Source organism: Salmo salar, chromosome 02 (assembly GCF_965601325.2).
Source record: "Salmo salar chromosome 02, fSalSal1, whole genome shotgun sequence".
NCBI lineage: Eukaryota > Metazoa > Chordata > Actinopteri > Salmoniformes > Salmonidae > Salmo > Salmo salar.
The window spans coordinates 69594500-69610087 of NC_138292.1; the positions used below are offsets into that span (position 1 = coordinate 69594500).

The 15588-nt window shown below is 46.5% G+C and overlaps 1 protein-coding gene across 1 annotated transcript in view; it reads left to right on the forward strand.

Moving 5' to 3' along the window:
- The window catches only part of LOC106590617 (beta-1,4-mannosyl-glycoprotein 4-beta-N-acetylglucosaminyltransferase), a 73598-nt gene extending 60422 nt beyond the window's left edge, over positions 1-13176 (forward strand). The window contains exons 5-7 of the mRNA XM_014181747.3: positions 1372-2081; positions 2508-2817; positions 5654-13176. Of these exons, the coding sequence (XP_014037222.1) occupies positions 1372-2081; positions 2508-2817; positions 5654-6124 (1491 nt within the window). The 3' untranslated portion in view covers positions 6125-13176. The remainder of the gene's footprint in view (positions 1-1371; positions 2082-2507; positions 2818-5653) is intronic.
- Positions 13177-15588: the final 2412 nt, after the last annotated feature.

Here is a 15588-nt window from a genome sequence, read left to right on the forward strand (position 1 = left end):
CAAAGTAGCAGTTAACACTAAGGGCTCTATTCAATCCGTATTGCGGATGTACAGCTCAGCATTTAACACTATAGTGCCCACAAAGCTCATCACCATCACTGGATCACTGGACCATCACTGGATCCTGGACTTCCTGACGGGCCGCCCCCAGGGGTGGGTGCTTAGTCCCCTCCTGTACTCCTTGTTCACCCACGACTGCGTGGCCAAGCATGACTCCAACACCATCATTAAGTTTGCTGACAACACAACGGTGGCAGGCCTGATCACCGACAACGATGAGACAGCCTATAGGGAGGAGCTCAGAGATGACAACAACCTCTCCCTCAACGTGACCAACACAAAGGAGATGATCGTGGACTACAGGAATAAGAGGGCTGAACACGCCCCCATTCACATCGACAGGGCTGTAGTGCAGTGGGTCGAGAGTTTCAAGTTCCTTGGTGTCCACATCACCAACAAACTATCATGGTCCAAACACACCAAGAAAGTCTACAGCTGCACCATCGAGAGCATCCAGACAGGTTGCATCGCCGCCTGGTTTGGCAACTGCTCGGCATCCGACCAAGCGCTACAGAGGGTAGTGCATACGGCTCAGTACATCACTGGGGCCAAGCTTCCTGCCATCCAGGACCTATATACTAGGCGGTGTCAGAGGAAAGCCCAAACAATTGTCAGACTCCAGCCACTCCTGTCATAGACTGTTCTCTCTGCTACCGTACAGGAAGTGGTACCGGAGCGTCAAGTCTAGGTCCAAAAGGCTTCTTAACAGCATCTACCCCCAACCATAAGACTGCTGAACAATTAATCAAATGGCCACCCGGACTATTTACATTGACCCCCCCCCCCCCCCCTTGTTTTTACACTGCTGGTACTCAGTGTTTATTATCTATACATATTCACTTTACCCCTACCTACATGTACAAATTACCTCAACGAACCTGTACCCACGCATATTGACCCCCTGTATATAGCCTCATTATTGTTAATTTATTGTGTAACTTTTTAGTTTATTTAGTAAATCATTTTCTTAAAACTGAATTGTTGGTTAAGGGCTTGTAAGTAAGTATTTCACAGTAAGGACTACCTACACCTGTCGTATTCGGTGCTTGTGACAAATTACATTTGATTTGATCAGCATGATTTCCCTGTTGACGGGATGCCTATCCCTAAGAATTAAAGGCAATGTTCCCGCAATAGAGCAGACTGTTTTCATGGTAAATACTGCATATGCTGGCTCAATCGGAAATTACATTTCTATCTGTAACCCTTCAGCGATGCAGAATGTAAAGAGCCCTAATAAACTTTCTCTAGATTGATCTTTGAGGACAAGTAAAGTGCTAAACAGTCCCCTCTTTGCCTTGTCTTCCTCAGGAGCGTGAAGGTGAGGACCTTCACTTCAAGCCCTGGTACCCCAGCCACCCAGCCCACCTTGTCAGACCTTACGCCCCAGAGGAAAAGGCCTCGGCTGGGATTGATGACCAGGTGGTGCCCTCCAAGGCCTCATCCCCGGACCCCTTAGAAACCCTGGGCGACATCCACACCCGCACCCACCAGCTCCAGGACGACCCCACCTCCTACTTCGTCCGCACTAAAGCCGGAGCCCTCTGCTTCCGCCAGGGGACGGAGGTCGCCACCCCCAGGGATGACGCGGCACGACCCGGGGGGCCTACTGTGACTGGTACTGAGGTAGGATCTCGAGCAGGCTCCCCTGGGCAACGTAAGCCCTTGGCGGTCCTGAACCAATCCCACCAACAACCACTCCATCCGTCGTCCTCCGGCACCTCCATGCCTCCCAAGGCCAAATCAAGAGGACGAGGAGGCAAACGTCTGGTAAAATGTGTGTGTCGGCCGGGGTGGCACGGGCCCTACTGTGGGGTACCTACCATGGTCTACCACTCTAACCTGCCCACTAAGGAGAGACTGACGCCCAGAGAGAGACCCAGGAGGGTGATCAATGCCATCAACGTGAACCATGAGTTTGATCTTCTCCACGTGAGGTTCCACGAGTTGGCCCATGCTGTGGATCTGTTCCTGGTGTGTGAGTCTAACTTCACCGCCTACGGAGAGAGAAGACCACTACGGTGAGTGGACATAGCTATATATGCTTCTGTCTGTCTGTCTGTCTGTCTTGCTGGCTTTGTGTCTGTTTGCCTCCAACTTCACCTCCGACGGAGAGAGATGACCACTTCGACGAGTGGACAGGATGATGAGATGGCTGGCTATCTGTTTGTCCATCTGGCTGGCTGGCTGACTGTCCATCTGGCTGGCTGTCCATCTGGCTGGCTGTCCATCTGGCTGGCTTTCCATCTGGCTGGCTAGCTGTCTGTCTGTCCATCTGGCTGGCTGTCTGTCCATCTGGCTAGCTGTCTGTCTGTCCATCTGGCTGGCTGTCTGTCCATCTGGCTGGCTTGCCTTCTGTGTGTCTGTCTTCTCTACGTCTCTCTCTCCTGAAAGACTCGTTTAAGTGTATCTGTTGACACACTGTCTGTATCTGTCCCTCCCTCCAGGTTCCTGCGTCTCCTCCTGAACGGAACCTACGACTACGTGCGCCACAAAATCCTCTACGTTTTCCTAGACCACTTTCCCGACGGCGGGCGCCAGGACGGCTGGATCGCTGATGACTACCTCCGTACCTACCTGACCCGCGACGGCATGGCCAGGGTGACCGGATCACGTGCCGACGACGTCTTCGTCATCAACGATGCCGATGAGATCCCCGCCCGCGAGGGACTTCTTTTCCTCAAGCTGTTCGACGGGTGGACGGAACCATTCGCCATCCACATGAGGAAGTCGCTCTACGGGTTCTTCTGGAAGCAGGTAGCCTAGAGGGTTAGAGGTTACAGGGGCGGGCTTGTTAACAGAAGGTTGCTGGTTCGAATCCCAAACCAGGCGCGAAAAAAATGTATCCTGTGTAAACTTGATGGACAATCAAGTTTTTTTAATCTTATCTTTTCGAACAGGATTTGAGCCGACTACTAGGGGGTTGTTAGTGACAGATCCTAGAAAGATAAGATCTCTATTGGATTCCACTCAAACGATATACAGTCCCTGTTAAGTGCTATGGTTGGCTTTTAGGATCACTTAACCCCCTAAAGCTGCTTACTGGTATTTGTACCGTGCATTCGGAAAGTATACACACCCCTTCACTTTTTACCACGTTACAGCTTTATTCTAAAATGTTCCTCATCAATCTACACACAATACCACATAATGACAAAGCAAAAACTCATTTTATTTTTTATTTTAGAAAATCTATCAAATATAATAAACTGAAATGTGACATTTACATAAGTATTCATACCCTTTATCCAATACTTTGCTGAAGCACCTTTGGCAGCGATTACAGCCTTGAGTCTTCTTGGGTATGATGCTACAAGCTTGCCACACCTGTACTTGGGGAGTTTCTCCCATTCTTCTCTGCAGATCCTCTCAAGCTCTGTCAGTTTGGATGGGGAGCGTCACTGCACAGCTATTTTCAGGTCTCTCCAGAGATGTTCCATCGGGTTCAAGTCGGGGCTCTGGCTGGGCCACTCAAGGACATTCAGAGACTTGTCCCGAAGCCACTCCTGCGTTGTCTTGGCTCTGTGCTTAGAGCCGTTGTCATATTGGAAGGTGAACCATCATCCCAGTCTGAGGACCTGAGCACCCTGGAGCAGGTTTTCATCAAGGGTCTCTCTGTACTTTTCTTCGTTCATCTTTCTCTCTATCCTGACTAGTCTCCCAGTCTCTGCCGCTGAAAAACATCCCCACAGCATGATGCTGCCACCACTATGCTTCACCGTAGGGATGGTGCCAGGTTTCCTCCAGGTGTGATGCTTGGCATTCAGGCCAGAAAGTTCAATCTTGGTCTCATCAGACCAGAGAATCTTGTTTCTCATGGTCTGAGAGTCCTTTAGGTACCTTTTGGCAAACTCCAAGCGGGCTGTCATGTGCCTTTTACTGAGGAGTGGCTTCTGTCTGGCCAATCTACCATAAAGGCCTGATTGGTGGAGTGCTGCAGAGATGGTTGTCCTTCTGGAAGGAGCTCCAGGAACTCTGCAGCTCTGAGTGACCATCGGGTTCTTGGTCACCTCTCAGACCAAGGATCTTCTCCTCCGATTTCTCAGTTTGGCTGGGCGGCCAGCTCTAGTAAGAGTCTTGTGGTTCCAAACTTCTTCAATTTAAGAATGAGGGAGGCCACTGTGTTCTTGGGGACCTTCAATGCTGCAGAAATGTTTTGGTACACTTCCCCAGATCTGTGTATCGACACAATCCTGTCTCGGAGCTCTACGGACAATTCCTTCGACTTCATGGCTTGGTTTTTGCTCTGACATGCACTGTCGACTGTGGCACCTTATATAGACAGGTGTGTGCCTTTCCAAATCATGTCCAATCAATTAAATTTACCCCAGGTGGACTCCAATCAAGTTGTAGAAACATCTCAAGGATGATCAATGGAAACAGGATGCACCTGAGCTCAATTTCAAGTCTCATAGCAAATGGTCTGAATTGTTATGTAAATAAGGTATTTCTGTTTTAGTTTTTTTACAAACATTTCTAAAAACTTGTTTTCGCTTTGTCATTATGGGGTGTGTAGATTGATGAGGAACATTTTTTATTTAATACATTTTAGAATAAGGCTGTAATGTGGAAAAAGTGAAGGGGTCTGAATACTTTCCAAATGCACTGTATGTGTGTGCATGTATCAGAGGGCTTGTGTGTATGTCTTAATTTAATTTAAAAAATTGTTTTTAATTTTACCTTTATTTAACTAGGCAAGTCAGTTAAGAACAAACTCTTATTTTCAATGAAAGCCTAGGAACAGTGGATTAACTGCCTTGTTCAGGGGCAGAACAACAGATTTTAACCTTGTCAGCTCAGGGATTCGATCTTGCAACCTTTCGGTTACTAGTCCAGTGCTCTAACCACTAGGCTACCTGCCGCCCCTTAATATGAGGGGTTGGGCGTATGTGTGTGTTAATGTGAGGGGTTGGGTGTATGTATGTGTTAATGTGAGGGGTTGGGTGTATGTATGTGTTAATGTGAGGGGTTGGGTGTATGTATGTGTTAATATGAGGGGTTGGGCGTATGTATGTGTTAATATGAGGGGTTGGGTGTATGTATGTGTTAATATGAGGGGTTGGGTGTATGTATGTGTTAATGTGAGGGGTTGGGTGTATGTTAATGTGAGGGGTTGGGTGTGTGCTAATGTGAGGGGTTGGGTATATGGGTGTGTTAATGTGAGGGGTTGGGTATATGGGTGTGTGTTAATGTGAGGGGTTGGGTATATGGGTGTGTGTTAATGTGAGGGGTTGGGTGTGTGTTAATTTGAGGGGTTGGGTGTGTGCTAATGTGAGGGGTTGGGTGAGCGTATGTGGGGGGTTGGGTGAGAGTATGTGAGGGGTTGGGTGAGAGTATGTGAGGGGTTAGGTGCAGAAAAACACTCATCCATATATTTATATGCACATATTCTTATTCATTCCTTTACACTTGTGTGTATAAGGTAGTTGTTGTGAAATTATTCGATTACTTGGTAGATATTACTGCATGGTCGGAACTAGAAGCACAAGCATTTCGCTACACTCGCATTAACATCTGATAACCATGTTTATGTGACCAATAACATTTGATTTGATAAATTCCTTCTCAATAAAGTATCACCTTCTTGTTCTAGCTGGGGTCGTTGGAGGTCGTGTCGGGATGCACGGTCGGAATGCTCCGAGACGTCTACGATGCCGATGGGATACGTCTCCGGCGCAGGGAATACTACACCATGCCCGGTTTCAGGAAGTACGAGAACGACACGGGTCACATCCTGGTCCAGTGGGCCGTTGGAAGCCCCTTCCACTTTGCTGGGTGGCACTGTTCTTGGTGCTTTAGCCCTGAGGGCATCCATTTTAAGCTGATCTCGGCCCAGAACGGGGACTTCCCGCGTTGGGGCGACTACGAGGACAAACGGGATCTGAATTATATTCGGGACCTGATCCGGACGGGGGGTTGGTTCGATGGATCGGTGCAGGAGTACCCCCCCTCGGACCCCAAAGAGCACATGTACGCCCCAAAGTATATGTTGGAGAATTATGAGAAGTACCTGTACCTTCTGGAGAACCCGTATGTCAAACATGATAAAATGATTGAGGGGTAACGAATTCGAGGGGGGGGGGGGGGGGGGGGTAGAGAATTGAAGGAAGTGAATGGGTAAGGAAGGAGGGCCCCTGGGACTCACAAAGGAGAGGGACATGGAAACAAAATTAGCACTCTTCATGGGTGAAGGATACAGACGGAAGGAAAGCCTTAGCACTGATGGGGAAGGATACAGGAGGAGGAAAACACTGACGTTGGAAGGATACCTAACGCAAGCTACAAAAAGTCCTTATTTTTGGGTAAAAGGGAACATTGGAACAGCTTTGGGGGGAAATGACCACTGACTACTGACAAAATAGTCCTCCCTAGAAACGCTCTCTATATCAACCTCTGAACCTCACCTACTACTTTCCTAGTTCTGACTGACAGACAGGCCTTTATGCTGGGTTGGTACGGTGAGGGCAGAGGGACAAAACAGGCGAATCGCAAACCTGTGGAAAAAGGAAGCAAAAGATTACATTTTTGTTTCTGTTGATGTTTACTTCATCATATCGTCATAGCGACACAGACACTCCCTCGTCCCGTCGCAGAATTCTCACTCACTGTTGGATACCTTCCTGTTGTGTCTTTAGTGACCCCTGCTAACACACACACACACACACACACACACACACACTTTCTCCTCTCATCATATGTGAGTTAGATATAGTGCAGTCTGTGTATTGCTTTCTTATGGTTAATATTTTGGCTTGCTAGCAAATGAACTGACAAGAGAAAAGCCTGAATCGTTGTAGAAACTCTTGGTTAACTTTACACACATGGAATGGGACTTCTGCATCTGTTGCTGCAAACCGCTAACACTCTGTGAGGTGTGTGTGTGTGTGTGTGTGTGTGTGTGTGTGTGTGTGTGTGTGTGTGTGTGTTTATGTGTTAATCTGTGTGCATGCGCGCACGTGTGCACTGGGGTGTGCGATCCTGAAAGGTCAGAACACAATATGTGTGTGTGTATAACTGGGTGACAGTCCTCCTCTGCAGACAGACAGACAGACAGACAGACAGACAGACAGACAGACAGACAGACAGACAGACAGACAGACAGACAGACAGACAGACAGACAGACAGACAGACAGACAGACAGACAGACAGACAGACAGACAGACAGACAGACAGTAATGAATGATGAAGTGATGTCGTCTCCATAGCCTTGTGTACAGCACAGCAGGAGGTGTATTGTTGTTCTATGTGGCCTATAAAGACAAAGATTTAAACAAAAAATTCTGGTTGACTCTCTCTCTCTCTTCCTCTCTTTCGGTTTCTCTAGCTTGCCTTCTCTACTGCATCTTCTCTCTCCGTCTCCCTCCCCTCTGTCCCTCTTTCTTTCTCTCTCTTACTCGGTCCGGTAAAAAAAAGGTCACTTGATTGCTCGAGCAGAAATGTGCCGCCCACGTTGCCATGGTAACGAGAGAGGGGGGGGGGGTGGCGGAAAGGGAGGAGAGGGAAGAGAGAAAGGGGGTGATGAGGGAGGAGGGTGAGCTGCGTTCAAGTTAGGTCACTGAGTCTTTAGAGAGAAAGGGAAGGAAATCTACAGCAGCACTGTGTGTATGTTCCCTTCTTTTATCCTCAGGAGAATGTAACTTTAACCAAATGTAGTTTACTCCCCTGACTCATTTATCTCCCTTCTTTCTCTCTCTGGCTCTCTCTCTCTCCCTCTCCTTTCCTTCTCCCTCTCTTTCACTCTCCCTCCCCTCTTCCTTCTCTCTCCCTCTCTCTCTCTTCCTTCTCTTTCTGTGTGTCTCTCTGTATCTCATTCATTCTCTCTCTTACTCCCTCTCCCGCCTCCTTCTCTCTCTCTCTTTCCCCTGCTTCCTCCTATCTCTACATCTCTCCCTACAGTCCCGATTGCATAGACAGATCATGGTGTTAATCATGCAGTCTCTTGACTAGGCTGACTAGAGCCCAGCCCTAGCTCTCTCTCGCGCTCTCTGATGTTACCGTGGTGATGCCCTGCCTCTGCAATAGACGGAACCCTTGTGGTGGTAAACAGAACACTGAGGCATGATGGGCATTTTGACGATGTCATATGATAGTCCGAGACAGAGATAAAGAATGATTGATTTTAGTGAGATAGGATGTGTCTCAAATGGCGTCCTACTCCCTACATAGTGCACTATGGGACCTGGTCAAAAGTAGTGCACTATATACAGTTGAAGTCGGAAGTTTACATACACTTAGGTTGGAGTCATTAAAACTCGTTTTTCAACCACCAATTTCTTGTTAACAAACTATAGTTTTGGCAAGTCGGACATCTACTTTGTGCATGACACAAGTAATTTTTCCAACAACTGTTTACAGACAGATTATTTCACATATAATTCAATGTATCACAATTCCAGTGGGTCAGAAGTTTACTTACACTAAGTTGACTGTGCCTTTAAACAGCTTGGAAAATTCCAGAATTTTTTTGTCATGGCTTTAGAAGCTTCTGATAGGCTAATTGACATAATTTGAGTCAATTGGAGGTGTACCTGTGGATGTATTTCAAGGCCTACCTTCAAACTCAGGGCCTCTTTGCTTGACATCATGGGAAAATCAAAAGAAATCAGCCAAGACCTCAGAAAAAAAATTGTAGACCTCCACAAGTCTGGTTCACCCTTGGGAGCAATTTCCAAACGCCTGAAGGTACCACGTTCATCTGTACAAACAATAGTACAAAAGTATAAACACCATGGGACCACGCAGCCATCATACTGCTCAGGAAGGAGGCTGATTTCTCCTAGAGGTGAACGTACTTTGGTGCGAAAAGTACAAACCAATCCCAGAACAACAGCAAAGGACCTTGTGAAGATGCTGGAGGAAACAGGTACAAAAGTATCTATATCCACAGTAAAACGAGTCCTATTTCGACATAACCTGAAAGGCCGCTAAGCAAGGAAGAAGCCACTGCTCCAAAACCGCCATAAAAAAGCCAGACTACGGTTTGCAACTGCACATGGGGACAAAGATCGTACTTTTTGGAGAAATGTCTTCTGGTCTGATGAAACAAAAATAGAACTGTTTGGCCATAATGACCATCGTTATGTTTGGAGGAAAAAGGGAGAGACTTGCAAGCCGAAGAACACCATGCCAACCGTGAAGCACGGGGGTGGCAGCATCATGTTGTGGAGGTGCTTTGCTGCAGGAAGGACTGGTGCACTTCACAAAATAGATGGCATCATGAGGAAAGAAAATGATGTGGCTATATTGAAGCAGCATCTCAAGACATCAGTCAGGAAGTTAAAGCTTGATCGCAAATGGGTCTTCCAAATGGACAATGACCCCAAGCATACTTCCAAAGTTGTGGCAAAATGGCTTAAGGACAACAAAGTCATGGTATTGGACTGGCCATCACAAAGCCCTGACCTCAATCCAATAGAGAATTTGTGGGCAGAACTGAAAAAGTGTGTGCGAGCAAGGAGTTCTTCGAACCTGACTCAGTTACACCAGCTCTGTCAGGAGGAATGGGCCAAAATTCACCCAACTTATTGTGGGAAGCTTGTGGCTACCGAAACATTTGACCCAAGTTAAACTATTTAAAGGCAATGCTACCAAATACTAATTGAGTGTATGTAAACTTCTGACCCACTGGGAATGTTATGAAAGAAATAAAAGATGAAATAAATCATTCTCTCTACTATTATTCTGACATTTCACATTCTTAAAATAAAGTGCTGATCCTAACTGACCTAAGGCAAGGAATTTTAACTAGGATTAAATGTCAGGAATTGTGAAAAACTGAGTTTAAATGTATTTGGCGAAGGTGTATGTACATTTCCAACTTCAACTGTATGCAATAGGATTATAATTTAAAAAAATCTTTATTTAACTAGGAAAGTCAGTTAAGAACAAATTCTTATATACAATGACGGCCTACCCCGGCCTCCCAAAACCCGGACAACGCTGGGCCAATTGTGCACCACCCTATGGGACTCCCGATCACATCCGGTTGTGATATAGCCCGGGATCAAACCAGGGTCTGCAGTGACGCCTCTAGCACTGAGATGCAGTGCCTGAGCCTGCTGTGCCACTCGGGAGCCCACTCCCCATTTAGAAAGCAGACATACATTCCAGGAAATATACTGTGAGTTTGGTTACAACCTCAGATTCAAACAAATACATTTGCAAAGATAATACAATATCTACTGTACCAGGAATAGAACGACATTGATTTTTACCCTGAATCTGGATACTGTCGGTTTTCCATATCTCCCAAATTCTCTTAGGTCATCAAGGGGAAGTAGAATGAGAAAGGCCATTTTACTGCAGGCTCTGTTCCAATCTGGCCCTCGTACCATCATGGTCACCTAATCATCCCCAGCTTCCAATTGGCTCATTTGTCCCCCCTCCTATCCCCTGTAACTATTCCCCAGGTCGTTTCTGTAAATGAGAATGTGTTTATAAATGTGACTAAATAAATCAAGAATAAAGAGATAGCCGGGACCTAACAGCACAGCAGTGACCAAACTAACACACCACCTCTACCTCTATATAACTGGTGTAGTGTAGTGTGGGATGATAACACCACCTCTATATAACTGGTGTAGTGTAGTGTGGGATGATAACACCACCTCTATATAACTGGTCTAGTGTAGTGTGGGATGATAACACCACCTCTATATAACTGGTGTAGTGTAGTGTGGGATGATAACACCACCTCTATATAACTGGTGTAGTGTAGTGTGGGATGATAACACCACCTCTATATAACTGGTCTAGTGTAGTGTGGGATGATAACACCACCTCTATATAACTGGTCTAGTGTAGTGTGGGATGATAACACCACCTCTATATAACTGGTCTAGTGTAGTGTGGATGATAACACCACCTCTATATAACTGGTCTAGTGTAGTGTGGGATGATAACACCACCTCTATATAACTGGTCTAGTGTAGTGTGGGATGATAACACCACCTCTATATAACTGGTCTAGTGTAGTGTGGGATGATAACACCACCTCTATATAACTGGTCTAGTGTAGTGTGGGATGATAACAGAACCTCTATATAACTGGTCTAGTGTAGTGTGGGATGATAACAGAACCTCTATATAACTGGTCTAGTGTAGTGTGGGATGATAACACCACCTCTATATAACTGGTCTAGTGTAGTGTGTGTGGTGGGGTGGTTAGCCGCTAGTGCAGAAGGAAGGTGTGACTCTCTCTATATATTAATTCTCTATTCACTCCATTCATTGTTGAATCATTACATGGAATGATGAATACAACTTGATCTGAGACTTCCAAGGAACTTTAAAGCCCAGGTGGGCGTGTTGTGTGTTTAGTCCCCGTCGTGATGCAGTTGGGTTAGCTCAGCCCTCAGGCTCCCTGTCTGGGCCTGGTTCTGCACATCTGGTTTCAAGTGTGTGTTTGTGTCTGTGCGAGCGTGTACATGTGTGTGAATGAGTCATTGCCAGATAAGGTGTCTGTCTGGACTATGTTACTTCACAGGAATTGTATTATACCCTGTATCATCATGTTGAAGGTTGTCCTCAGAAATCCAGAAATTCAAATCCCTGGGTTTTCTGAGATAGCAGTCTGCCGGAGTCTGCCCATGTCAACAGTAGTGCACTATATACAGTCTCTCACAAAAGTGAGTACACCCCTCACATTTTTGTAAATATCTGAGTATGTCTTTTCATGTGACAACACTGAAGAAATGACACTTTGCTACAATGTAACGTAGTGAGTGTACAGCTTGTATAACAGTGTAAATTTGCTGTCCCCTCAAAATAACTCAACACACAGCCATTCATGTCTAAACCGCTGGCATCAAAAGTGAGTACACCCCTAAGTGAAAATATCCAAATTGGGCCCAAAGTGTCAATATTTTGTGTGACCACCATCATTTTCCAGCACTGCCTTAACCCTCTTGGGCATGGAGTTCACCAGAGCTTCACAGGTTGCCACTGGAGTCCTCTTCCACTCCTCCATGATGACATCACGGAGCTGGTGGAAGTTAGAGACCTTGCACTCCTCCACCTTCCGTTTGAGGATGCCCCACAGATGCTCAATATGGTTTAGGTCTGGAGACATGCTAGGCCAGTCCATCACCTTTACCCTCAGCTTCTTTAGCAAGGCAGTGGTCGTCTTGGAGGTGTGTTTGGGGTCGTTATCATGTTGGAATACTGCCCTGTGGCCCAGTCTCCGAAGGTAGGGGATCATGCTCTGCTTCAGTATGTCACAGTACATGTTGGCATTCATGGTTCCCTCAATGAACTGTAGCTCCCCAGTGCTGGCAGCACTCATGCAGCCCCAGACCATGACACTCCCACCACCATGCTTGACTGTAGGCAACACACACTTGTCTTTGTACTCCTCACCTGGTTGCCGCCACACACGCTTGACACCATCTGAACCAAATAAGTTTATCTTGGTCTCATCAGACCACAGGACATGGTTCCAGTAATCCAGGTCCTTAGTCTGCTTGTCTTCAGCAAACAGTTTGCGGGCTTTCTTGTGCATCATCTTTAGAAGAGGCTTCCTGCTGGGACGACAGCCATGCAGACCAATTTGATGCAGTGTGCGGCGTATGGTCTGAGCACTGACAGGCTGACCCCTTCAACCTCTGCAGCAATGCTGGCAGCACTCATATGTCTATTTCCCAAAGACAACCTCTGGATATGACGCTGAGCACGTGCACTCAACTTCTTTGGTCGACCATGGCGAGGCCTGTTCTGAGTGGAACCTGTCCTGTTAAACCGCTGTATGGTCTTGGCCACCGTGCTGCAGCTCAGTTTCAGGGTCTTGGCAATCTTCTTTTAGCCCAGGCCATCTTTATGTAGAGCAACAATTCTTTTTTTCAGATCCTCAGAGAGTTCTTTGCCATGAGGTGCCATGTTGAACTTCCAGTGACCAGTCAGTTTGAGGGAGTGTGAGAGCAATGACACCAAATTTAACACACCTGCTCCCCATTCACACCTGAGACCTTGTAACACTAACGAGTCCCATGACACCGGGGAGGGAAAATGGCCAATTGGGCCAAATTTGGACATATTCACTTAGGGGTGTACTCACTTTTGTTGCCAGCAGTTTAGACATGAATGGCTGTGTGTTGAGTTATTTTGAAGGGACAGCAAATGTACACTGTTATACAAGCTGTACACTCACTACTTTACATTGTAGCAAAGTGTCATTTCTTCAGTGTTGTCACATGAAAAGATGTACTCAAATATTTACAAAAATATGAGGGGTGTACTCACTTTTGTGAGATACTGTAGTTCATAGGGTGCTATTTGGGATACACCTCTAGTCAGGTGGGAGTCAGAGAGGAGAGAGAGAGGGAGGAATGGAGGGAGGAATGGAGGGGGAGAGGTCTGGGCTGCAGGGGGTCAGTCACAATGGTTCTTTATTTCTTCCTTCCCTCTCTTTCCAAAAGGTCATGGTCTTTTTTTGTTTCAGTTTCATGCGGAATGTCCCCTCTCTCTCCCTCCCCCCTCCTTCCCGCCCTCTCTTTCTCTCCTTCCCACCCTTACACTCTCTCTCTCTCCCCCAGTCCCCCCTTCCTCCCTCTCTCTCTCTCCTATCCCTGGTTCTTGTCATAGTAATGGTGTGGTCTCTGTTGTGGCAGCCATTGTTGCTGTTTGTGCTAAGGCAAAAATCCATCCAATTACTCCTCTGTTGTCTTTTGTAAACAGAGAAGAGAGCAGGAGAGAGAAAGAGAGAATATTTGAGCTCTGAGGAGAGATAGGCGTGCGGCCATGCAGTTAAATCTAAGGTATGAGTCCAAGAGTGTGTTTGCTTGTGTGTGCGTGCGTGAGTATGTGTGCTTCATATGACGCATTGGAAAATGGCTATAGTATCATATTACGGTCCCTACGTCTAAGCCTGCGTCATCACTGGTACATGTGTATTACGCTGCTAGGCTGTAACCTTCAGCCCAAATGGCACCCTATTCCCTATTTAGGGCACTTCTTTTGACCAGGGCCCATAGGGAATAGGATAGGATGCAGACATAAAACATGACCTACCTAGCTACCTTATCTTATTCAAACATTGACCTAAGCCTAATATTGTTCCTGTATTATCCACCATTTAATGGACTACTGGTTTAAACAGCAGATATATCCATTAGTGCATCAGGCATATTGTTCTCACCTCAAATGGCACCCTATTCCCTACGCCGTGTACTACTTTTGACCAAAGCCCTATTCGCCCTGGTCCTAAAAAATGCACTATATAGAGAAAAGCAGGCCGTTTGGGACTCAGAGATCATATCTGGTTTGGGATGACTGGAGATGTAATGGGTACCTATCCTTCACTGAAATATACTATTTCATATCTGTCTGATGACAGGGTTTGAGTAATGGCCCAAAAGCTTTGAGGAATATCAGCCGTATGTCTGTCTTCATCCCAGGTAGCACCCTAGTCCCCTGTATACCCTATGGGCCCTGGTCAGAAGTAGTGCACTTTGAAGGGAATAGGGTGTCATTTGGAACACTCAAGCTGTCTCTGGAGCTCATATTCATATCAGACGGTTTATATCAGGACAGACTGTTGGCTTGAAGGAGGAGAGGAAGAGAAGGAAAGATAGAGGGATGAAGAGAGAGAGCGAGAGAGAAGGGTAGAACCAGGAGGCCATATGCTGTGTCACCACAGATCAAAGAGTGTCGACATTGGAGAATCAGAGCGACAGATGGACTCTGTCACACACACACACACACACACACACACACACACACACACACACACACACACACACACACACACACACAAACGCATAACAACACATGCACGCATAAACACACACACACACACACCACCTGGCCGTTGATCACATGCCCTTAGTAGTGAGCTGGAGTATAGTGTGTGTGTGTGTGTGTGTGTGTGTGTGTGTGTGTGTGTGTGTGTGTGTGTGTGTGGTGTGTGTGTGTGTGTGTGGTGTGTGTGTGTGTGTGTGTTTAACCCTATAACCTTAATTCCACCTGTGCTTGGCTGCACACTCACCCAACCATCCCTTACACACAGAGTCCTCAGTGCCAGACCTGCTGGACTGAGACAGAGAGAGAGAGAGAGATTGAGGGAGGAATGGAGAGAGAGAGATCGAAGGAGAGAGAAGGCGGGGTGGAGAGAGAGGAGAAAGAGGAGGAGAGAGCGAGTCTCCAGGCAGTAAGGGTCACCACATCCGAAAACAGAGTGAAAAAGGAGAGAGAGAGAGAAACAGGGATATAAGTGAGAGAGAGAAACAGGGATATAAGTGAGAGAGAGAAACAGGGATATAAGAGAGAGAGAAACAGGGATATAACAGAGAGAGAAACAGGGATATAAGTGAGAGAGAAACAGGGATATAAGTGAGAGAGAAACAGGGATATAAGAGAGAGAGAAACAGGGATATAAGAGAGAGAGAGAAACAGGGATATAAGTGAGAGAGAAACAGGGATATAAGAGAGAGAGAAACAGGGATATAAGAGAGAGAGAAACAGGGATATAAGAGAGAGAGAGAAAACAGGGATATAAGAGAGAGAGAGAAACAGGGATATAAGTGAGAGAGAGA